Below are 24595 nucleotides of genomic sequence, written 5' to 3' on the forward strand. Positions count from 1 at the left end.
GGAATTCAAAAATCTCAAAAATCCACGTCTAGTAGTCTTGTTCATCAGTGTGAGTCGCGACACATCTATGAGCGAGAGGCTATAGGACGATAGAGTTTCACTTTATTAATCAATCTTGTGTCGTTCCCTAGAGTTAAAAGTTATAAATGTCATTCTTAATTCTTTTCGTTGCGTTTATAGGAGATGACTTCTAGAAGGATGGTCGCAAGAAGGTAGGAAGAGAAAGTAGTGCATGAGGAGTTTCCTCAAGGTGATCAAATCTCTATAGTGTGAGAAGGGATGAGGTTTCGTTGATTCCCTCGGACATGTCTAATGGGGAGTCTAGATAGGCTCTCCTCGCTAGCCGAAGTCATAACCACTCATGTGAATAGAGGTGTTGATCCTAGGGTCAATACTTTAGAGAGTATTATGACCTCTAGATTGGGGACTTTGTGAGGATGAATCCTCCTATCTTTCTTGGCTCTAAGGTAGGAGAGGATTCCCAAAAGTTTCTTGATGGTATGTACAAAGTGTTGAGTGTCATGGGGGTGACTTCTAGGGAGAAGGCGGAGTTCGCTTTGTACAAATTAAGGGAGGTTTCTCAAGTATGGTACAGTCAATTGGAAGATTATAGGTCGGTTGAGTCGGGTCTTATAGAGAGGGAAGAGTTTAAAGAGGCTTTCTTAGAAAGTTACTTTCCCCGTGAGAGGAGGGAGGTAAAGGTTGAGAAGTTCTTTGACCTTAGGCAATGTAATGTGGATGTTAAAGAAACCAAAACTTAGTTGAAGCACAAGGATTTTTGAAAAGGGGTAATTCCAATGAACAAAACCAACCTAAGTTTAAGAAGAGAGCCCCAAATCAAGATGGGATTAGTGCTGCTAAGGGAAAGCTTGATAGAGGTGGTGGTTCTCAAATTGTTAAGACTACTTGTTCTACTTGTGGGAAGAAGCATGTTGGGAAGTATCCATCTGGTACCGGTGTTTGGTATGGTTGTGGTAAGGATGGTCATAGGGTGAAGGATATTCCTACTATTACGGCTAGAGGAAGATAGTCCAATTAAGCTACTCTAAGTGTTCTGGATAGTTGTGCTCTAAAGAGGAATAACTTCTATGTTCTTCAAGCTAAGGGAGCAAATTCGAGTGATGAAGCTGGTAAGTAATAGTTTTCTCTCTTTATTTGTTATTTGGTTCCTTCTAAGTGGGGGAGTGTGGTGAGTAGTGGAGTTGTGATTTTTTGTCTCTTCTCTTTTATTCAATTCAGGCTTGAGACATAGAAAGTCATAAAAGCATGTTGCATGTTGCATTTTGTTTAAGATTCTTGTTGTAACTGAATTTCATCGATTCCTTGCATTGTGCATTTCATGAAGTTATGATTGTATTTTGAATTGATTTTACATGGTTTTGTATCTTATATTGTCAAACTTTCATCATAAATTTCTTAAGAGTAGCATTTTTGAAAATTTGAGCATGTTTCACTGTAAGGTTGGGCAAATCAGTATAAGGATTTTGAAAAAAGATTAAATTGGTTCTTTCATAAAAAATAGTTATAATGCATATAGAGTTGATTCATATGAGCATTATAATGTGTGGAGAAGGAGTTCCTCTTATATAAAACGAAGAATGTGAGTCTCACTGCATAATGAGCCGTAGATTAGTTTCTATCTTCTTGTTGTGTTTTGAGTCTCTTTGTTATGGGAAGTTTATGTTCTTCCCATTTATGTGTATTAAATATGATGTGGTATGGTTATCATGTGATATATCTGAGTCTTATATCTTGAAAGTATTTAAAATGAAGCAAGTTTCATTCCAGGACGAAGATTGTCCAAGTGGGGGAAAATGTAACACCTCTAAAACAATTTAGGTGAAGCTTGATTCTAACATTTCTTTATGTGGGTTTAAAGTTTCCTAAAATGGTTTATAATAGTGTTTATAGGCACATTATGAAGTTTGGTGGTGTTTGGAGGTCGAACGTTCAAAACTTTCAAAAGCTTAGCCTTGAAACGTGTTTGTGTGCCTTAGTGTGTCTAGGCAGGTTTTACGTTTTTGTTCTTGTTGAAGTTTATGTGATAGTTTCCTAACTTGTATATGAGTGTATTTGGGTTCAAAAAATCCATAAAAAACTCCCCAATGACCAACCAAAGGGTCCTTGAGGAGGACCCTACTTGTGAATAAATGTTGTCCCAAGTTGGCAACGTACTTCCTATACACGGACCACTTCACAGCCAGTGGAGTTGACTGTGGTCAGTGAAGAAGGTTTTGGACCATACATATCATCTTGGAGGGTTGGAAAGTCAAGGAATCTACATCCCGAAGGACCACAAACCATAAAAGGGGTCGTGAACCACCTTCACAGATGGTGAAGGTGGACGTGCTCCCTGGGCGGGCTGTCCAAATTTGAGTTTCCAAATAAATTCTATTTGAGTTTTTTATGAAGTGGAGTTAGTTTTAAAAGGTTTATATCATTTATAGAAACAGTTTCAAGTCTTAAAAACTTTCTTTGGTTCATTATTTCAAAACCGTAAATAAAACCCCTAAAGTTCTCTCAAGTCAAAACATCCGTTGTTGAACCTTCAAGCTTCAAGCAAGCAGACCAATTTCTCAAGGTTTTCAACCAAATTTCATGGGTAACTTCTAATTAAGGTATTGTGTTTCATACTTGAATATTCTTTGTTGAAGGATCCAAACATCAAAGTGTTTTCCAAAGATTTCTCAAAAGCTGAATTGTTCTATTTTGACATCTAGCCATGGATTCTTGCATAAAACGTTTTAAATCAAAGATTTATGATTGAATTTATGTTAACTAGATGATTTTAGATCAAAAACTCTAAGAACCCATGCAAATCATGATTTCCTATTTTTGTCCCTACTGTGGGTGAATTGATCTTGGCGTGATCTTATTGAATTCTTAAGTAGCTTACTTTGGGTTAGTAAATTATGTAAAATTATATTAGAATTGTATGTAGGCTGTCCTAAATTGATGAAATTAATATTTTTCTATCTTGGATTATTCTATATTGTGATTATTGGATTGAATTGTGAATATGACTACTGGTAAGAGCCTTGGTGTATTGGATTGGTTGAATTGACTATGGATTGGAGTTGTTGAGTTGGAATGTATAACCCCCTAAAACGAATTAAGGTGAACTAGAGCCTATTGAGTGTTTCTTGATTTGATTTGAATTTACAATGAGTTACATTAGTGTTCTTAGGCAGTGTGTGAAGTTTGGTTAAGTTTGAAGGTCAAACGTTCGAGAACGTCCATGACGTTAGGAAGGTGTGCCTTAGATACTGCGTGTGTGTCTTGATATGTTTGAGTGAGTTTTACATGTTCATTTTTTGCTTGACATTGATGTGGGATGTTTCTAATACCTAGACGACTATGTTTAGGGGTTTAACGTTCGGGTACGACTCCATCTATGACCCAAGAGGGGCCCTATAAATGTACCCCACCTCTTGGACACAAACTACCAAAACAGTGACCAAACGACGACCCAAGGGACGGTCCGTTAGTCAACCAACGGTCCGTCGACCATTGGAGTCGATTGGACCTGCAAGTCCAGTTTGCCAGAATCCAAATGTATCTAAGTCTTAACAAACAAGACCCCACCAACGGTCCATTGGTTGGTCCACTGATGGAGACTACCCCAAAAGTTGTCCTTTTCCTGTGAAGTCTTGGGGTGTTTGGTAAATTAATCCCAAGTCTTTTAGGACACAAGGATGATATCTTTAGGGTTTATTTGATATATTAAAGTGTTTCAAACCCTAAGACCTAATTTTAGACTCCTCTTCCAAAAAGAAAAACCCCCTCTACCTTCGAAGACTCTCTCAAGTCACCATGGAAGTTAGGTGTAACACCTTGAAAATCAGAGACTCATGACAAAGCCTAATATAGGTGTTATAAAGTCTAAGAAGTATTTGTAAGTCCATTTTTAATGAATATAGGTCATTTAAAGGATTAAGAACCAAAACATTGTCAATGAATGATAGTGCACCTTAGACTTTTTACTAAATTTTAGGAGTCGGAAATGTAATAAAAAGGGTGGAAAAGTAGATAATCAGTGTTTGAGTTGTTTCATGATTGAAACGTCTGGGTATGACTCCCCAAGGACCAACCAAGGGCCCTCGAGAAGCACCCCAGCAATTTTGTGTAGCACTGACTGGAACTGTGCATCGATGGGGCAAACGACGGTCCGTAAGTGGCTCGACGGGGCATTGAGGACACCATCGTCCCATACTTAGAAAGATTCGTGAAGTCCCTTGTTTACATAGCTACTATTAATCACGACAGAAGGGGTTGATGAGGTGTCATTGGATCGCTAGGGCATCGAGGGCCACTCTCACCCCATACTTAGAAAAATAAAAGGAAACCCTCGCCTCCAAAGTCTATGACAGAGATGACGGAGTGCAAGACGGAGGGGGGGGGGTCGTCTGTCGACTCACCGACGGACCGTCGGTCGGGGTCTCGTTGGTGAGGGTTGAATTTTACTGATGAATTTTAATGATTTCATTTAAAATATTTAATTGATATAGGCTTTAGTTAGTGATTAAAGGGAAAATAATTAAGTTAATTAAGACCCTCTATTAATACCCTTAACCCTCATTAACCTAAAGAGAACTCTCAAAGTAAAGTCTCTTCCTTCATTCTTATTTCTCTCTCTACATGAACCCACCATTGAAGTCTAGAAACAAATAGGGTTTGGGGGCTAGAAAAGGGTGGATTCTTCATAAAATTGTTGAGAAACATTAAGGTATGAGTTATATTCACCTTTGAGATCCTTTCCTCAAAGTTTCCTTCAAAATAGATTTCAAAAAGTTGAGTTTCGTTATGGGTTTCATTCGATTTCGGAATTGAAGTTATGAATTGAGTTGTTAATGAATTCTTAGGGTTATATTTAGTAGATTTACATGTAATTTAACTTGTTTATGATAATTGTTTATGGTTTGATCTAATAGAAGAATATGATCCTCTATCCCTAACCCTAGGTAGTGATCTTGATCTATATTGTATTGTGATCATTCGTTTGATTTAGTTATTGATGATATTACTATCGTATGGTGATATTATGGTTAAATGAAGATGAATTATAGGCCTATCATGCTAGTTCCTGAGATGTAATTTAGGTTATGAATTATAATGTGAATTTGCCTATGTACTTTGTCTCAAGTTGTGACCTAAAGATGAATTGTGTTATGAAGATGCAATTGGCCTTGTTATTCTATTGGCTATAATTTTTTTATGATGTTACTCCCCAAGTTGGGTTGAGTATGGGTTGATGGTAATACCTTGATGATACTATGACAAAAAATTTGGTAAGTCTTAAAATCTCTATCTTTTCTTTCAATTGTGATTAATTGTTGTTAAGCCATGATATTACATTGGAGTATGCCTTATATTAGTATTATAGGTTGGTATGATGTTGAATTGGAATGTATTGACTATGTTGTGAGGTAGATTAAGGTGTATGTGCTATAAGGATGGTGAAAACTATCAATGTGCCTTAATATGTTATGAAATGCTAATGTGTTAACCTCACTTATATGAATTGTGATGAAATGACTTATAATCATACAATTCTTATTGAGCTATTGATGATGATGTTTATACAAGGGTTAGACCATATGGCCTAAATTATGTTATGATTGATAATTAAACCCTTAAAGATATTTCAAAAAGGAACTCTAGCTTAGCACCGAGTGAACTAGATAGAAGAGTGTCCCTTCCCACATAGGAAAGGTAGGAGCACTACATTACTCTTGAGAATGGAGACTATAATGCATGGCGCATAAAAAGGGTCCCAACTTATTCTACTAGTTTTTTAACTATTTCCCCCCCATAGGAATACTAGCTAGTGGATCCACGTAGTTGCTATGTTATATGTTTTGGTACTACCTTGGCAAGGAGTCCGCCTTCTTTCGGTGTAGGTTTTTATGGCACCGGATTCCACATTAGCTCATGTGGTCTATGTTGGTTAGGGAAAGAGGTTCCCAAAAGTTAAAAGGAATTAAGGTACTTGAACTCTATCTTGGATAACCTAAGGGATCTTACTTAGATTAGGTAGGGGTATGGAACTCTACCTAGACATTGCACTAGTTAGTCTTGAAGGGAGTCGTTGGAGTAGGTTCTTATAAGTTTATGTTAAGCTAATATATGTTGTGTATATATATATGATGACCATCCCATATTGTTGATACTATATGTCGATTAGTTTGTTTATGAATATGCCTAGGATTATAAGGATAAAATAAGATGAAATTAAAGCCTAGATGCTATGATATGTAATGTTGGATATTGTTCATGTTTTCTTGTTGAAGATACTTGATTGAGTATATAAGGTTATGGGGCTTTGCTTGGTCATTGCACTTGTTGAATTGATAAGGACTTGTGAGTAGTTTTATTGCTTATTATGATATGTTTAACTCTTATACATTCTGGTGATATTATTCCTTGATGTTAGGGTTGTAGTATATGATGATTGTAAGTGTGTTGGGATAAGTATTACTTGTTGAGATAGTAAGCATGTTTGGTTTATCAATATGACTTACTTGACATTGCATTAAGCCCCTAAAAGGGGTAGAATGACGTGTTTTCATAAAAAGTCCCGTTTAGCATGCTTTTCTTGTGTATGTACATAAGATCTCATACTTAGTACATCTGAAGTACTAACCCCATTTTCTTCCCTTATCCCAAACATTATAGGTTCTGGTCTTGAAGAGTTTGGAAGGCGTTATTGTTGAATACTTGGATTCTTCCTTTCATCCAAGTAGGGTAGGTCCTCAACTTTTGATGGCAATGTCATCTTCTAGGTTTGGATTTTGTTTTGAGCTTATTGACTCTATCATTTCTATCCTTGTCATTTGAATGTTGTACTTTCGTATGACCTATACATTAACTTGTTTAATTGATGTAAGGGCTATGCCTATATGTTGATATCCGTTTCGATGGTATGTGTAGAGACAATCATTGAGACTATATATATATATATATATATATATGTATGTATGTATGTGCAATAAAAGTAGAACGCTATGTAACCTTCCTATATGAAGGGTGTATGTATACCCAATATGAATACATATTATGTGTATGTTGAAGTCTATGTAAACCTCCAAGTAGAAAAATAAAAATTTTAAATTTTTCCATATTTTTCAACCTTTGAATGTAATGACATAAACAAAGAGGCTAGTCTTAGTCCTTTAAAAGGACGATGACGCCGATTACCTCTAGGGGGTAAACCAGGATGTGACAAACTTGGTATCAGAGCATGAGGTTGAAATACCGTTGAGTTATATCTCTCTCATTACCAAGTCTATGTAGGTTTTGTATTAATTAATGTGAAGCGCACCACACTCATGAGTCGGAGCCTATATGTTGCATAGGAATCACTATGTATCTTGGAAATCTTATATTGTGCCAATCGAGTATACTTATGGTGTGCTTTTGCATCTAATAATATTGTTGTGCTTATAGGAAGCATGAAAACTCGAAGGAATGCGGCTCGAAGACTCGAGGAGGAAGTCGCTAATTCGGGAGCTCTCCCCCCACGATGAGCAAGTTCCTCCACTTGAGGAGAATGCTAATGTTGATCAAGCCCCGGCTAATGCTCAACATATGACGGAGGCGGATATGAGGGTTATTCTTGCTCAAATGGACAAAGCCATGACTACACAAACACAAGTCACAACGGTTCAAGCCCAAGCTATGACGGCTCAAGCCAATCGGGATGTTGCTCCTCGTCCTCATCAGCAAGTCACTACTATGGCTTCCCGTCGAAGGGACTTTACTCGGATGAACCCTTCTACTTCTATGGGTCTAAGGTTGATGAAGACCCCTAAAAATTCCTTGATGAGGTCTACAAAGTGTTATATGCTATGGGGGTGACCTCAAGTTATAAAACCGAGTTAGCCTTATATCAAGTCAAGGATGTGGCACAAACATGGTATGTGCAATGGAGGGACAATAGGACGTTCAGGGGTGGTTCCGTGACTTGGGAGATCTTTAAGGAGGCTTTTCTAGATTAGTTCTTCCCTAGAGAGATGAGGGAGGAGAAGGTGACGGAGTTCATCAATCTTCCCCAAGGAGGAAAGAGTGTTCATGAGTTCTCATTGGAATTTGTTAAGTTGTCCAAATATGCTCCTTCTTTAGTCTATAATCCTAGAGATGAAATGAGCCGTTTTGTCACGGGGGTGTCGGAGGACTTACAAGAGGAGTGCTAATCGGCCATTCTACATGACAACATGAACATTTCCCGCCTTATGGTTTATGCAAGAAGGGTTGAGGAGGCAAGAGCTAAGAACAAAAGTAGAGATTCTAAAAGGGCTAGGTCATTTGATGGAGGCTCCTCAAAGAATAGGCTTGAGATACAAGATAAGCCTAAATTTTAGTAGCGGGGTTCAAATCAAGTCCCTACCAAATTCCCAAGAGATAGTGGTGATAGGATGTCTAACTCTAAATTTAAGAAGGGAAAAGGTTCAAATTCACCAAAGGAGAAGCCAACTTGTTGAAAGTGTGGTAAAAAGCACTATGGTGAGTGGCTTAAGGGGACAGATAATTGCTTTAGTTGTGGCAAGAGTGGTCACAATATGAGAGATTGTCCAAACTTGAAGAGTCATGACAAGGGTAGTGGCCAAGCTCAAGCAAGTGGTTCTTGTGATGCTCCAAAGAAGAACCACTTTTATGCTCTCCGATCTAGGGGTGAGCAAGAGACCGCTCCCGATGTGGTGACCTGTATGTTGAAATTTTTTACTCTTGATGTGTATGCTTCACTTGATCCGGGTTCTATTTTGGCCTTTGTTACACCACTAGTAGCTAAAAAGTTTGATATTTTACTCGATATTTTGCATGAGCATTTTCTAGTTTCTACTCCTGTGGGAGAGTCGATTGTTGCTAAAAGACTCTATCGAAATTGTCCTATTTCATTGCCCAATAGAGTTTCTTATGTTGATCTAGTAGAACTCGATATGCTTGATTTTGAGATTAGATTGGGTATGGATTGATTGCATGCATGTTCTGCATCCATTAATCATAGGACAAGAGTGGTGAGGTTTAACTTCCCATATGAACCCGTTATTGAGTGGAAAGGGGGAAATTATATTCCTAGAGGTCGCATAATATCTTGTCTAGAAGCACGTAAAATGATCTCAAAGGGTTGTCTCTCTCACATTGTTGGAGTCTAAGATTTGGATTCCGAAATTCCTCCTATTGAGTCGATTCCCGTAGTGAATGAATTTCTGGAGTTTTTTCCTAATGACCTTCCCGCTATTCTTCCTGAGCGGTAAATTGATTTTGGTATCGGTTTGCTACCGGAAACAAATCCCATTTTAATCCTTCCATATCGAATAGCTCCGGCCGAAATTGAAAGAGTTGAAGGCTCAACTCAAGGATTTTCTTGACAAGGGATTTATAAGGCCTAGTATATCTCCATGGGGTGCTCCGGTGTTATTTGTCAAAAAGAAGGATGGGTCTTTGAGAATGGGTACTGAATACCGTCAACTTAACAGGTGGTCACCATTAAGAATAAGTACCTTCTCACTGGGATTGATGACTTATTTTACGAACTCCAAGGGGCGAGTTACTTTTCAAAGATATACTTGAGGTCGGGGTATCATCAACTCAAGGTGAGATTGGAGGATGTACCGAAGACGGACTTTTTGACTAGGTATGAGAATTATGAGTTCTTCGTCATGTCTTTTGATTTAAGTAATACTCCGGTGGCATTTATGGACCTAATAAATAGAGTGTTTCGAAATTTCCTAGAATCATTTGTCAATATCTTCATTGATGATATCTTGGTATACGCAAAGAATGAGGATGATCATATGGTTCATTTGAGGATAGTGTTGCAAACCCATAAATAAGATCAATTGTATGCCAAATATAGTAAGTGTGAGATATGGTTGAGATCGCTTACTTTTCTTGGGCACATCATTTCTAGTGAGGGAGTTGAAGTAGACCCAAGGAAAATAGAAGCGGTGAAAAATTGGCCTAGACCATTGACTCCGACTGACATCAGGAGTTTCTTAGGTATAGCGGCTTAATATCGGAGGTTCCTGGATGGTTTCGCATCCATTGCGTCTCCTTTGACTACTTTGATCCAAAAGAGTAAAATATTTGAGTGGTCGGAGGCATGTGAGAAGAGCTTCCAATTGTTGAAAGATAAGCTTACTTTTGCTCCGGTGTTGACCTTACCGGAGGGTACAAAGGGTTTTGTGGTGTATTGTGACGCATCCCGAGTGGGTTTGGGGTGTGTGATTATGCAAAATGGAAGGTGAGAGATTATGCCTCAAGGCAACTAAAGGTACATGAGAAGAATTACCGCACTCATGACCTTGCATTAGTGGTCGTGGTGCTTGCTTTATAAATTTGGAGGAATTATCTGTATGGTGTTCATGTGGATGTTTTTACCGATCATAAGAGTCTCCAATATGTGTTTACACAAAAGGAGATAGTTCTCCAACAAAGAAGGTGGCTTGGGTTGTTGAAAGATTATGATATGAGTGTCCTTTGTCACCCCGACAAGGCTAATGTAGTTACAGATGACTTAAGTCGGATGACTATGAGTAGTGTATCCCATCTTGATGAAGCCAAAAAGGACCTTGCAAGGGAAGTGAATAGGTTGGCTAGGTTGGGAATCTGGTTGGATAGTGCTTCGAATGGGGGTGTTGTAGTTCATCATAACACTGAGTCATCGTTAGTGGTTGAGGTGAAGTCCAAACAACAAATTGACTTAGCCTTGATGGAGTTGAAATAATCGATTCTTGGCAAGATGAATGAATCACTCCCTATGGGGGGGATGGTGTGTTAAGGTACAAATGGAGATTATTTTTTCCCGATGTAGATGGGTTGAGAGATCGGATCTTAGAAGAAGCACATGGGTCCCGCTACTCATTTTATCCGGAATCGATAAAAATGTAGCATGACCTAAGGGAAATATATTGGTGGGAAAGTCGAAAAAGGGACAGCAGAATTTGTCGCTAAGCGTCCAAATTGCCAACAAGTAAAGGCCGATTACCTAAAGTCGGGTGGCTTACTACAAGAGATCCAAATCCCAACTTGGAAGTGGGAAGACATTAATATGGACTTTGTAGTAGGTTTACCCTGGACCCAAAAGTCTTATGATTCCATATGGGTGGTTGTGGATCGATTGAATAAATCCGCTAGCTTTATCCCCGTCAAGCTTCATATTCGGCGGAAGATTATGCAAGAATCTTCCTAGAAGAGATTGTGTTACTCCATGGCAATCCGTTATCCATCATATCGGATCGGTGAACACAATTCACATTTAGATTTTGGAGGTCGTTCCAAAAAGGGATAGGTACTATGGTGAAGTTAAGCACCAATTTTCATGCCCAAACGGATGGTCAAGCAGAGCATACAATACAAACCCTTGAAGATATTCTTAGAGCTTTCATTATTGATTTTAAATGGAGCTAGGATAGGCATTTACCTTTAGTGGAGTTTGCCTGCAACAACAATTTTCATTCATCCATTTCCATGGCTCCCTATGAAGCCTTGTATGGTAGGAGATGCAGGTCTCCTGTTGGACGGTTTGAAGTGGGTGAGACATTGCTTCTTGGTCCAAAGTTGATTTATAAGACAATGGAAAAGGTTCATATCATAAGGAACTGGTCGCAAACGGCCTGTAGTCGGCGAAAGTCTTATACCGATAATAGGAGAAGGGCTTTGGAGTTTGAACAAGGTGATAAGGTGTATTTAAAAATTTCACCAATGAAAGGGGTGGTTAGGTTTGGCAAGAAAGGGAAATTGAGTACTCATTATGTGGGTCCCAATGAAATCTTGCAAAGGGTTGGTAAGGTTTTCTATGAATTGAAACTTCCTAGTGAATTGGCTTTGATTCATCTGGATTTGCATGTTTCTATGTTAAAAAAGTGTATCGGTGATCCGGAGTGCATACTTGATATTGAGGGTCTTGGTGTCAAGGATAACCTCTGTTATGAGGAAGTCCCGGTTAAAATTCTTAATAGGCAAGTCAAGAAGTTGAAGAATAAAGAGGTGGTTTCCATAAAAGTGCTATGAAAAAATTAATTAGTTGAGGGTGCTACATGGGAGGCCGAGCCCGATATGAAATCCCGTTATCCTTATGTTTTTTAAAATTAAGGTTCGCCATTCTCTTAGTTATATAAATATAACAAAGATTTGTGTTTCTTGATTTTTGGGTGAAGTGTTGTAAAAATGGCATTTTTGAAAACCTCACAGTAAGTTTTATAGTGAAGTCATTGTAGTATTGCTATTAAAAAAACTTGAAAATTTGATTTTTGCTTGCTTTGAGTTCTGTTGTGCATTTTGATATGGTGAGTCTTCATGAAATGATAGGTAGCATGTTGTTAAGTTGAACTTTGTTCTAATTGACTCATACGATGTATGTTGAGCTCATAAGTGTTGTGAGAAGGAAATGCCTCATGATGAAGTGCTTTGAGCCTTAGGTGTGGTAATATGAGTTTTAATTTGCCTTGTTGAACTGACATGATTTATGTTAAATAGATATTGTTGATTGGTTCGGCTTCTAGTCTTTGGTCTATTCCTTCCTTTAAAAGAGTTTTAGTATCAATCGGGGACGAATGTTCCTAAGGGGGGGGGGATAGTGTAACACCTTGAAAATCCAAGACTCATGGAAAAGCCTAACATATGTATCATAAAGATTAAACATTGTTTCTCAGTCCATTTTCAATGAATATAGGTCATTCAGAAGGTTAAAGAACCAAAACGTCCAAAGACGTCAGAGAAGTTGGTTCAAAGGGATGTTAGTGTGCCTTAGCCTTTTTGCTAAATTTTAGGAGTCGGAAATGTATGAAAATGGGTGGAAAGTTACCTAATGGGTGTTTGAGTTATTTCATGTTTGAAATGTCTGTGTACGACTCCCCAAAGACCAACCAAGGGCCCTCGAAGAGGACCCCTACAGTTTGATGCAACACTGACTGGTAGTGTACATCGACGGGGCAGACGATGGTCCATAAGTGGATCCACGGTGCGTCAAGGCACCGTCGTCCCATACTTAGACTTATCCGTGCAGGCCCTTGTTTACCTAGATAATGTTACTCATGACGGAAGGGGTTGACGAGGCGTCATTGGCTCGACGGGTCGTCGATGGCCACTGTCACCCCATACTTATAAAAATTAGAGGAAACCCTCGCCTGCAAAGTCTCTGACAGAGATGACGGAGTGCAGAACGAAGGGGGGGTCGTCAGTTGACTCACTGACGGATCGTCGATCGGGTATCGTCAGTGAGGGTCGAATTGCACTATTGAATTTTAATGATTTCATTTAAATTAATTAAGTGGTTTATGGGTTTGTAAGTGATTAAAGGGAAACTAATTATGTTGACTAAGCCCCTCTATGAATACCCTTAACCCTCATTAACCGAAAGACAACTCTCAAAGTAAACTCTCTTCCTTCTCGTTTATTTCTCTCTCTACATGAACTCATCATTGAAGGCTAGCAAGAACTACGGTTTAGGGGCTGGAAATGGGTGGATTCATCATCAAATTGTTGAGAAACATTAAGGTATGGGTTCTACTCACATTTGAGATCCTTTCCTCAAAGGGTTCCTTCAAAATAGATTTCTAAAAGTTGAGTTTTCTTGTGGGTTTCATTAAAATACAAAATTTAAGTTATGGATTGAGTTTTTAATGAACTCTTAGGGTTATGATTGAATTGAAGAATAGGATCCTCTATCCCTAACCCTATGTAGTGATCTTGATCTATATTGTATTGTGATCATTCAATTGAGTTGGTTGTTGATGATATTACTATCTTATGGTGCTATTATTCTTAAATTAAGATGAATTATAGGTCTATCATGTAATTTAGGTTATGAATTATAATGTGAAATTTGCCTATGTACTTTGTCTCAAGTTGTGATCTAAAGAGGAATCGTGTTATAGAGATGCAATTGGCCTTTTATTCTATTAGTTATCATTGTGCTATGATGTTACTCCCCAAGTTCGGTTGAGTTATGGGTTGATTGTAAAACCTTTATGATAAGCTATGAGAAAGACTTGGTAAGTCTTAGAATCACTATCATTACTTCCAATTGTGATTAATTGTTGTTAAGCCATGATATTAGATTGGAGTATGCCTTATATTAGGATTATAGGATGGTATGATGTTGCATTGAAATGTCTTGACCAAGTTGTGAGGTAGATTAAGGTGTATATTCTATAAGGATGGTGAAAATTATCAATGTGCTTTAATATGTTATGAAATCCTAATGTGTTAACCTCACTTATATGAATTGTGATGAAAGGACTTATACACATACAATTCATATTGATCTATTGATGATGATGATTATAAAAGGGTTCGACCCTATGCCCTAAATTAAGTTATGATTGAAAATTAAAGGCTTAAAAACATTTCAAAAAGGGACGCTAGCTTAGCCCCGAGTGAACTAGATAGAGGAGTGTCCCTTCCTACATAGGGAAGTTAGAAGAACTACATTACTCTTCAAATTGGAGCGTATAGTGCATGGCGCCTATAGAGGGTCCCAACTATATCTCCTAGATCTTGAACTATGTTGCCCAATTGGAATACTAGCAAGTGGATCCACGTAGTTGCTATATTTTACATTTTGATACTCCTTGGCAAGTAGTCCGCCTTCTTTTGGTGTAGGGTTTTATGACACTGGATTCCACGCTAGCTCATGTCATCTATGAAGGTTAGCGCAAGAGGTTCCCAAAATTTAAAATGAATTGAAGGACTTGAACTCTAACTTGGATAACCAAAGAAATCTAGCTTAGTTTAGGAAAGGGTATGGGACTCTACCTAGACATTGCACTAGTTAGCCTTGAGGGGAGTCTTAAGAGGAGGTTCTTGTACGTTTATGCTAAGATAATATATGATGTATATGTATATGATTACCAGGCCATATTGTTGATACTATATGTTGATTAGTTTGTTTATGAATATGACTTTGATTATAATGATAAAATAAGATGAAATGCAAGCCTAAATGACATGATACGTAAAGTTGGACATTGGTCATGTTTCTTGTTGAGGATACTTTATTGAGTAAGGTTATGGGGCTTTGCTTGGTCATTTCAATTGTTGACTTGATAAGGACTTGTGAGTAGTTGTCATGCTTATTATGATATGTTTAACTCTTGTTCATTCTTGTGATATTATTCCTTAATGTTAGGGTTGTAGTAAATCATGATTCTAAGTGTGTTGGGATAAATGTTACTTGTTGAGATACTAAGAATGTTTGGTTGATTAATATGACTTACTTGATTTTGCATTAAGCCCCTAAAAGGGGTAGAATGACACATTTTGATAAAAAGTTCCGTTTAGAATGTTTTGCTTGTGCAGATGCGTAAGATCTAATACTTAATACATGTGACATACTAACCCCATTTTCTTCCTTTGTCCAAAACATTTTGGGTTACGATCGTTGAAGATTTTTGAAGGCGTTATTGTTGAAGGCTTGTATTCTTCCAGTCATCCAAGTAGGGTAGGTCCTTAACTTTCGAGGTCAATGCTATCTTCTAGCTTTGGATATTGTTATGAGCTTATTGACTCTATCATTTCTTTCCTTTTAATTTGGATATTGTAATTTCGTATGACCTATACATGGTCTTTTTAAATTGATGTAAGGTCTATGCCCATATTTTGATATATTTTTAGATAGTATGACACGAGACAATCGTTGAGATTATTTTTATATTTATATATATATATATATGTGCAATAAAAGTAGAAGGCTATGTGACCTTCCTATATGAAGGGTCTATGTATACCCAATATGAATATATATTATGTGTATGTAGAGGTCTATGTAAACCTCCAAGTATAAAAAATAAAAGTTCTAAATTTTTCTGCATTTTCAACCTATGAATGTAATGATATGAACTAAGAGGCTATTCTTAGTCCTTAAAAAGGACGACGACACCGGTTACGCCTAGGGGCAAAACCTGGATGTGATACTAGGAGTCAAGAAGGAACTAGGATTGCTGTTGGTGGTCGTTTCTTAATCAAAAATCATTGGAATTTTTTCAATGTGAGGTATGGTATCCATCCTTGAAACTCTTACATTGAAGGAGCCCCTTTCTAAAAGATTTCGAAAAGAGTTTTAAACCCTAGTTTTTTCTATCTTCAAATCTAAATATAGGTCTTGCATGAAAACGTTTTGAATGACTTAATAATGATGTTCCTATTGTTAGTTGATGATTTTATGTTTAAAACTTCAATGAAATCATGTTAATGCTTTTCATCTAATGTTGGCTTAAGACATGAATTAGATGAGCATGAATTTGTAGTCTTTGAGATTTGGTTTGTTATTTTTGATATTGTGGTTTAACTACATCCCAAAGGTCTATATTATGATGGAATATTGAGTAAAATGTTGTAGGTGATGAAATCTTGGATTAAAGGGTAAGTTGGTTATATTATTTAGCTTTAATTTTGAAATGGTCTTGAGTGGTATGGTTCACCTTCTTGGTGGCGGTATTTACTTGAATTATATGAATGTGAAGTTATTTGTTTATTGTGAATGAGGCCATAAAGGATTTTTCTGTGAAGTAAGATGATAATAATGTTATTCTTGTTAAATGTGCCTTATTCTTGTTAAATGTGCCTTATGAAGCTATTATATGAAGTAGTCTAGAGAGTACGCTAAAATGATGTTATTCTTGTCAATTGTTTTATGAAGATTGTTATGAGAAGTATGCTAAGGATTATGTCTAAAGGACGTAAAGGATTAAGTTATGTATGTAAAGTGTGTGATGTGATGAATGAAGGTATAAGCATGTATCGAAGTGAGATGTAAATGAGCTCACATATGCACACATACACACACTTGAATAAATGAATGAAGCTAAGTTATGTCCTAAAGGAGAGTTTTAGGGTGAACACTTTATGTGGCTAGAGATGAAGTTTTTAGTAGAAACCCTACTACATCCTAAGAGCTTTCTAAGATACGTTAGAGAATGAATGCCCTTCGTGAGTTGAGAAGTGGTGTTCACTAGTTATCCTTAACCTATAGTTTATAATGTTTAGAATCCACGGGAAGTGATGCCTTGAACGTAGAGGATATGAAGAAGAGGTGGTTACACTTCGTGATTTGAGATATTGTATTCCAATGTACCTCTTGAGATGAGTACTCCTCGATAGCATAGAATGAGTTACTTATTAGCAATCTCCGTATCCCTTAACTATGCGCCCGTATAGGTGTAGCTATTGGGAAAGCCATGTAAAATCTAAGAGAACGACCTCATTCTAGGCAAGTGAGGATCCCACATCCGATAGGGGTTAATATCGGGATTCCATGTCTACTTCTCATGGTCTATGTCGGTTAAGCTAATTCCCACAAAAGAAACGAATGCGCTAAGTCTTCTATAGGAGTGTTCTACTTAGGGTAGGTATTTGAATAGAACGTTATTTATCCATTGCACTAGGTAGGCATTCCGAAAGGGGAGTCTTGGTGAGTCTTATTTAAATTGAATGAACTAAGTCTTCTTAAAGAAGGCTCTACTTAGGGTTGGTAGTGGAATGGGATGCTATCTATCCATTGCACTAAGTAGACCTTCCAAAAGGGGAGTCTTGGTGCCAAGCCTTCTATAAGAGTGTCGTACTTAGGGTAGTTGCTGGTATGGGACGCTATCTACTCATTGCACTAAGTAGGAATTCCGAAAGGGAAGTCTTGATGGGTTGTTTGGGTGTTCTTCTAATGTCTTGTCATTGAGTGGGGGCTTGTTATCCCGAGGTGAGTAAGCCGAAAATGGGTAGTCTTGAGGATCACTTTGTTGTGTATTGAAGGAGGCATATGCGTACTTCCTTTATGTCTTACCTTGGTGAGTCTTAAGATGATCCTTAATTAGGGAAATTCCTACAGAAATGAGTTCACTTCCTCTTTGCTTGACCTTAGAAGTTCACTCCCATAGAATTAGTGTAGTTCAGTGTAATTTTCAAATTGAATTCACTGTAATATTTTGTGGGTTTACTGTAAAGTGCTTCTTTTGGTTAAAATTATGATAATCCTTCTCTAAGTATTAAATGATGTTCCTTATGTTGTTTTACTTCTAAATTTATGATTTTTTTAATTTTTTGGCATGAAATGTTATCTTATTAAAATGTCCTTTTTGCATATTTTTGCATATGCCATACGTAGTACATTGTTTGTACTAATCTCATACTTTTCTATACTATCTAAGTATAGGTTTTGGAAGCAAGGTTGAAGTCTAGAAGGCAAAGCCTAGGAAAAGTCCTCTCAAGACAAAGTGTGTCCCCATATATTCGATGGCATAATTCCTATCTTCTTAGTTTCCTTATGTTAAGACTTATTATGTATTTCCTTTTAATGTAAAGGCCCGTGTCCCTAAGATATTATGTCATGTCATTAAGTTGGCTTGTGACGATGAGATTCTTTAAATATATATGAAAGACTAGTTTTTATTAAATGTCTTGAAAAGTTTTAATTCTGCACTATTTTTCATGTCTTATGTAATGAACTATAGTTAAAGGGCTTGTACAAGACCCCAAATGGTCAAGTACGCCTTGACATGAACTGAGGGTTCTCCCTAACTTCTAGGGGGTACATTTGGGTTGTGATAGACTTGGTATCAAAGCATAATGTTATCGAAAATATTTTAGGGTCTAAATGTCTCACAAGCCACGTCTAGTTGTATCTTAGTCATTAGTGTGAGTCGCGACACATCCATGGACAAGAGGCTATAGGACGATAGAGTTTCACTTTCTTCATTACTCTTGAATCGTGTCATAGAACTTAACTCTATAAGGTCTCTCTCTTTTGTGTTCCCTTGTCTGATGGTCTTCTAGGTGTGATTGCTTGGAAAGGGAGATGTTTATAAGTTTGAGGGAGAGAAAAGCTGAGTTTTGTTGTTATGATGGTTTTGTGGCTAGAATAGTTGATATGAAGGTAAGTTTTGAAAATTGTGGTGTGATTCCATTTATGGCTATGTGTTACTTGTGAGATTGGAAGTGTTCTGATGAGAAACTTTGTGGTGATGTAGTTCTAAGCATGCTAACGATTATAATGATTGAATAAAATGTTTGTGAGAGCAAATGAGTTATCGTGTGATAATTTTCAATGATGGTAGCAATGATTTAAGGTGTAAATTTAAGAAATGTTGAAAGAATGTGGAGAATTTGTAGGAGTTGAGGGCAACCCTCTTGTGTGGTTAATGTTTGAATAGTTGTTCTTGTGATTTGGTTGAGGTTGTGGTGTAGGTTTACACAGAGGAGGAAATGTGGTATGAATAACTAGTAAGGGAGTTTTCTTCCATGAAATTGAGTTAAGTGATGCCTAAGAGTTGAATGGGGTGATGTTTAAGAGAGTTTGTCTAGGCTTGAATCCTAAGAGGAAAGTGTGATGCTTAACTTGTAAGGTTGATGTTTAGTCTTGATGTGCAAGAGTCGAGGCTAGTGTGAGTTCCTACCTTGTGAGAGGCATAATTGTTCTTTGAAGTATGAGACCTTGAAGATGGTTTTACCCTAAGTCGGGGAGAATGAGTTTAGTAGAATTGCATGTAATGTACTTAGTCCAAAAGAATCCTCAAGGGTCATTAAGTGGGAGTGGTAGTATGGGATTCTACTCTCACATTGCACTTAGTAATACTTACCAAGTCTCTTTGGAGTAAGTTAGTATAGTATTGTCTCTCATATTTTCATGCCATCTTTTTAATGTTGCTTCAAAAGGTGCATTATTGAAGTTTTAAGCATGTGACACAGTGAAGTTTTGAATTCACTGTAAGTAAGTCCAAATTTTGAGGAAATTCCATTTTCATGAATTATGGTGTCAATGTGTTAGGAGATGAGGTTATACAGTATTATAATTCATATGATCATTCCTTCTTATTAATTATTCAAATAATGAAATTTTGAAATTTTAAGCATGCTTAATAGTGTTATAGTGATATTCACTGTAAGATTATTGAATTTTGAGAAAAATTTTCTTGCCTTTGATTGAATTTTCAATGTGTTCAGAAGTGTTTCATATGAGAATACTTAATGTTGGAGAAGGTAGTTCCTCTATAAGTGAAGAATAAGAGAAGATTTTGAAATGTGAAAGTTTTGCCAAAGGGATTGTGTTGGTAGTGTTTGAAAGTGTGAAATGATTCTCCTTACTAGTTGATGCTTTGATTTTGAGTGTTTTGACCATGATTTTAATGTGTTATGTGATGCTAAGTGATTCGTTGTTGTTCTTGAAGTTTAGTGTCATCCGAGGACGAACGTTGTTCTAAGTGGGGAAATGTAAAACCCTGAAATGAACTAAGGTGAAATAGAGCCTCGTGAGAGTTTCTTGAGTTTATTTGAATTTGAAATGAGTTAAATTAGTGTTCTTAGGAATTGTGTGAAGTTTTGTTATGTTTGGAGTTCAAACGTCCGAGAACGTCCATGACGTTCAGAAAGTGTGCCTTAGATAGTGCTTGTGTGTCTTGATGTGTTTGAGTGAGTTTTACATATTTTTTTTGCTCGAAATTGATTTTTCAATTTTCCTATGATGTATAATACTATGTTTAGGGGTTTAACGTTTGGGTAAGACTCCGTCTAGGACCCACGAGGGGCCTTAGAAGAGGACCCCACCTCTTAGCAACAAGCTGCCAAAACAGTGACCATACGACGACCCAAGGGACGGTCCGGTGGTTAACCAACGGTCCGTCGACCATGGGAATCTATTGGAACTGCAATTCCAGTTGTCCAGGCTCCAAATTGATATAAGTCTCAACCAAAGAGACCCCACCAACGGTCCGTCCTTTGACAAACGGTCCGTTGGTTGGTCTGTTGATGGAGATTGTCGCAAAATCTGTCCCTTTCCTGTGATGTCTAGGGGTGTTTGGTAAACTAAACCCAAGTCTTTTAGAATTCAAGGATGACATTTTTAGGGTTTATTAGGTATAATAAAGTGTTTCAGACCCTAAGACCTAATTTTAGATTAATCTTTCTAAAACCCAAATCCCCTCTCCCTTAGAAGACTCTCTCAAGTCACCATGGAAGCTTGGAGTCAAGAAGGAACTAGGAGGGATGTTGGTTGTCGTTTCTTCATAAAAAATCGTTGGTATTTATTCAATGTGATGCATCCTTGAACTCTCTTCCATTGAAGGATCCCGTCTCGAAAAGATTTCAAAAAGAGTTTTCAATCCTAGTTTCTTCTATCTTCAAATATAAATATGGGTCTTGCATGAAAACGTTTTGAATGACATATGATGTTTCTAATGTTAATTGATGATTTTAAGTTAAAACTTCAATTAAATCATGTCAAAGCTTTTCATCTAATGTTGGCTTAAGAAATGCATTAAATGAGCATGAATTGATAGTCTTTGAGCTTTGGTTTCTTGTGGTTGATATTGTTTTTTAGCTACTGCCCAAAGGGATATATTATAATAGATTATTGAGTAAAATTCTATAGGTGATGAAAGCTTGGATTAAAGGGTAAGTTGGTTATGTTATTTAGCTTTAATTTCGAAATGCTCTTGAGTGGTATTGTTCACCTTCTTGGTGGCAATGTTTACTTGAATTGTATGAATGTGAAGTTACTTGTTTATTGTGAATTAGTCCATAAAGGCTTGTTATGTCAATTATAATTATAATAATGTTATTCTTTTTAAATGTTCCTTATGAAGTTATTAAGTGAAGTAGTCTAGAGAGTATGCTTAAATGATGTTATTCTTGTTAATTGTTTTATAAAGCTTGTAAGGACAAGTATGCTAAGGATTATGTCTAAGGGACTTATAGGATTAAGTGAAGTATGTAAAGTGTGTGATGTGATGAATGAAGGTGTAGGCATGTATAGAAGTGAGATGTAAATGAAATGATGCTTATGTGCAAGGTGGGCTCACATGTACACACACACTCACACTTGCATGAATAATTGAAGCTAAGTTAAGTCCTAAAGGGGTGTTTTGGAGTGAACACCTATCGTGAGTTGAGATGATGTTTTTAGTAGCAACCCCACCACATCCTAAGAGCTTTCTAAGATAGGTTAGAGGATGAATGCCCTTCGTGAGTTGAGATGTGGTGTTCACTAGTTATCCTTAACCTATAGTTTATAATATTTAGAAGCCGTGGGAAGTAATGCCAAGAACCGAGAGGATATGTAGAAGAGGTGGTTACATTTCGTGGGTTGAGATGTTGTATTCCAATGTACCTCTTTTAATGAGTACTCCTCGTTAGTAGAGAATGAATTACTTAGTAGCAATCTCCTTATCCCTTCACTATGCGCCCGCATAGGTGTAGCTGTTGGGCAAGCCATGTAAAAACTAAGAGAATGACCTCATTCTAGGCAAGTGAGGATCCCTCCTCCGATATGGGTGAATATCGGGATTCCATATCTAGCTCTCATGGTCTCTTTTAGTTAAGCTAACTCCCACAAAAAAAAATGAATGTGATAAGTCTTTTTAAAATGTGTTCTACTTAGGGTAGGTAGTGCAATGGGACGCTATATATCCATTGCGCTAGGCATACATTTTGAAAGGTGAATCTGGGTGAGTCTTATTTGAATTGAATGCTCTAAGTCTCCTAAAAGAACATACTACTTAGGGTAGGTAGTGGAATGGGATGCTATCTATCCATTGCATTAAGTAGACCTTCCGAAAGGGGAGACTTTGTGGCAAGCCTTCGAAAAGACTGTCCTACTTAGGGTAGGTGGTGGTGTGGGACGCCATCTTATCATTGCACTAAGTAGGAATTCCGAAAGCAAAGTCTTGGTGGGTTTTTTGGGTGTTCTTATAATGTCTTGTCATATAGTGGGGGCTTTATCTCCCAAGGTGAGTAAGCCAAAAAGGGGTAGTCTTAAGGATCGCTTTGGTGTGTGTTGAAGAGGCATATGCGTACTTTTTTAAGTCTTACCTTAGTGAGTCTTAAGATGATCCTTAGTTAGGGAAACTCCTACGGAGATGAGTTCCCTTCCTCTTTTCTTGACCTTTGAAGTTCACTCCCTTAAAATTAGGGTAGTTCACTGTCCTATTCAAAGTGAATTCACTGTAATATTTTGTGGGTTTACTGTAAAGTGCTTCTTTTTGTTAAAATTAAGGAAATCTTTCTCTAAGTGTTAAATTATGTTCCTTATGTTGTTTTACTTCTAAATTTATGAATGTTTTAATTATTTGGTATGATATGTTATTTTAACTAAAATGTCCCTTTTGGCATGCTTTTGCATATGCCATACTCAGTACATTGTTTTGTACTAACCCCATACTTTTCTATAGTATCTATGTATAGGTTTTAAAAGCAATGTTGAAATCTAGAAGGCAATGCTACGGAAAGTTCCTGTCAAGACAAAGTGTGTTCTCATATATCCGAGGGCATAATTCCTATATTTAAAGTTTCCTTATGTTAAGACTTATTATAATTCCTTTTAATGTAAAGAAACGTGTCCCTAAGATATTATGTCATTTTGTTAAGTTGGCTTGTGACGATGAGATTCTCTAAATATTTATGAGAGAAAGTTTTTTACTTAATGTCTTGAAAAGATTTAATTTCGCACACTTTTTCATGTCTTATGCAATGAACAATAGTTAAAGGGCTTTTATAAGACCCCAAAGGGTCAAGTACGCCTTGCCACGAACTGAGGGTTCTCCCTAGCTTCTAGGGGGTACTTTCGGGTCGTGAAAAGATGGTTGTATGTTGGCTTAACCTTCTTTATATAGTATAGTATATGTTTTTAAAGTGTGATGTTTGGTATGGTCCACATATGGTTGCGGTTCTTATTTTCTATACTTGTTAATAATATGGCCTCATAGACATTACTTCATGAATTGTGAATGAATGTGGCCTCGTCGGCATTACCTTCTGTAATATGATGTTGTTATGTTATATCTTTGATATGTGATCATTGTGAAGGTTTAAATGAGTTATGTGTATCTATGAAGTAAAGTATGGATTCTTATAATTGAATATAGGTGATCATGATAGGCTATAGTGATGACTTATATTTGTACACTTGATGTTTGAGAGTGAATCTCCCTAGCTGACAATGTGAACATTATAATGAGTTATGTTGATGTTTCTTTAGGCATGAGTAGGTTACTTGTAGTATGTTTAAGTTTACCCTATATGCTACTTGAATGATGTTGTACATATGATAAGATTATAATGAAGTGTGTCTTATTTTGGTAGACCTATGTACCTTACTTTATACATGAAGAATATGGATATGAATCTTGACTTAGTAGTCTAAGTCATCTTTTTCATGAATGTATATGCGTAATGAAATGTGACCTTAAACATGGAGAAGAGGGTTAATAATGTTAAACCTTCCACCTAGTTAGTATTTTATGTTATCCTTGGTGTTGAAAGCCGTAATGTTATATTCTTGTGTAAATGGTGGAATTAAGATTGTTGGCTGGAACGACATGAAATCATCCTTAGAAAAGGCATTGATCTACACTCTTTTCATTATAGGCAGCCCAAGATGACCCTCTTTGGTAAGGTGTATTATGATTTGGTAATGAACAAGGTATAGTACCTCTTCATATGCTCCTTTATTGAATTACTCTATAAGAACAAAGGCCAGCAACGAGTAAGTTTAGGGAGTAGCTCTATTTAAAGATGTGAATGGAGTACAAAGAAACCCGTAATATTCCTTAACCATGTGCCTACATGGGATGTGTCTAGTTATACAATTGAAAAGTAGAACACCCTTTATCGG

At 37.0% G+C, this 24595-nt stretch overlaps 1 protein-coding gene across 1 annotated transcript in view; it reads left to right on the top strand.

The window, feature by feature from the left end:
• Positions 1 to 521: 521 nt before the first annotated feature.
• The window catches only part of LOC114077190, a 30905-nt gene continuing 6831 nt past the window's right edge, over positions 522 to 24595 (top strand). The window contains exons 1-3 of the mRNA XM_027916869.1: positions 522 to 695; positions 818 to 963; positions 1063 to 1130. Of these exons, the coding sequence (XP_027772670.1) occupies positions 522 to 695; positions 818 to 963; positions 1063 to 1130 (388 nt within the window). The remainder of the gene's footprint in view (positions 696 to 817; positions 964 to 1062; positions 1131 to 24595) is intronic.

The sequence above is a fragment of the Solanum pennellii genome, chromosome 5 (genome assembly GCF_001406875.1).
Source record: "Solanum pennellii chromosome 5, SPENNV200".
Lineage (NCBI taxonomy): Eukaryota > Viridiplantae > Streptophyta > Magnoliopsida > Solanales > Solanaceae > Solanum > Solanum pennellii.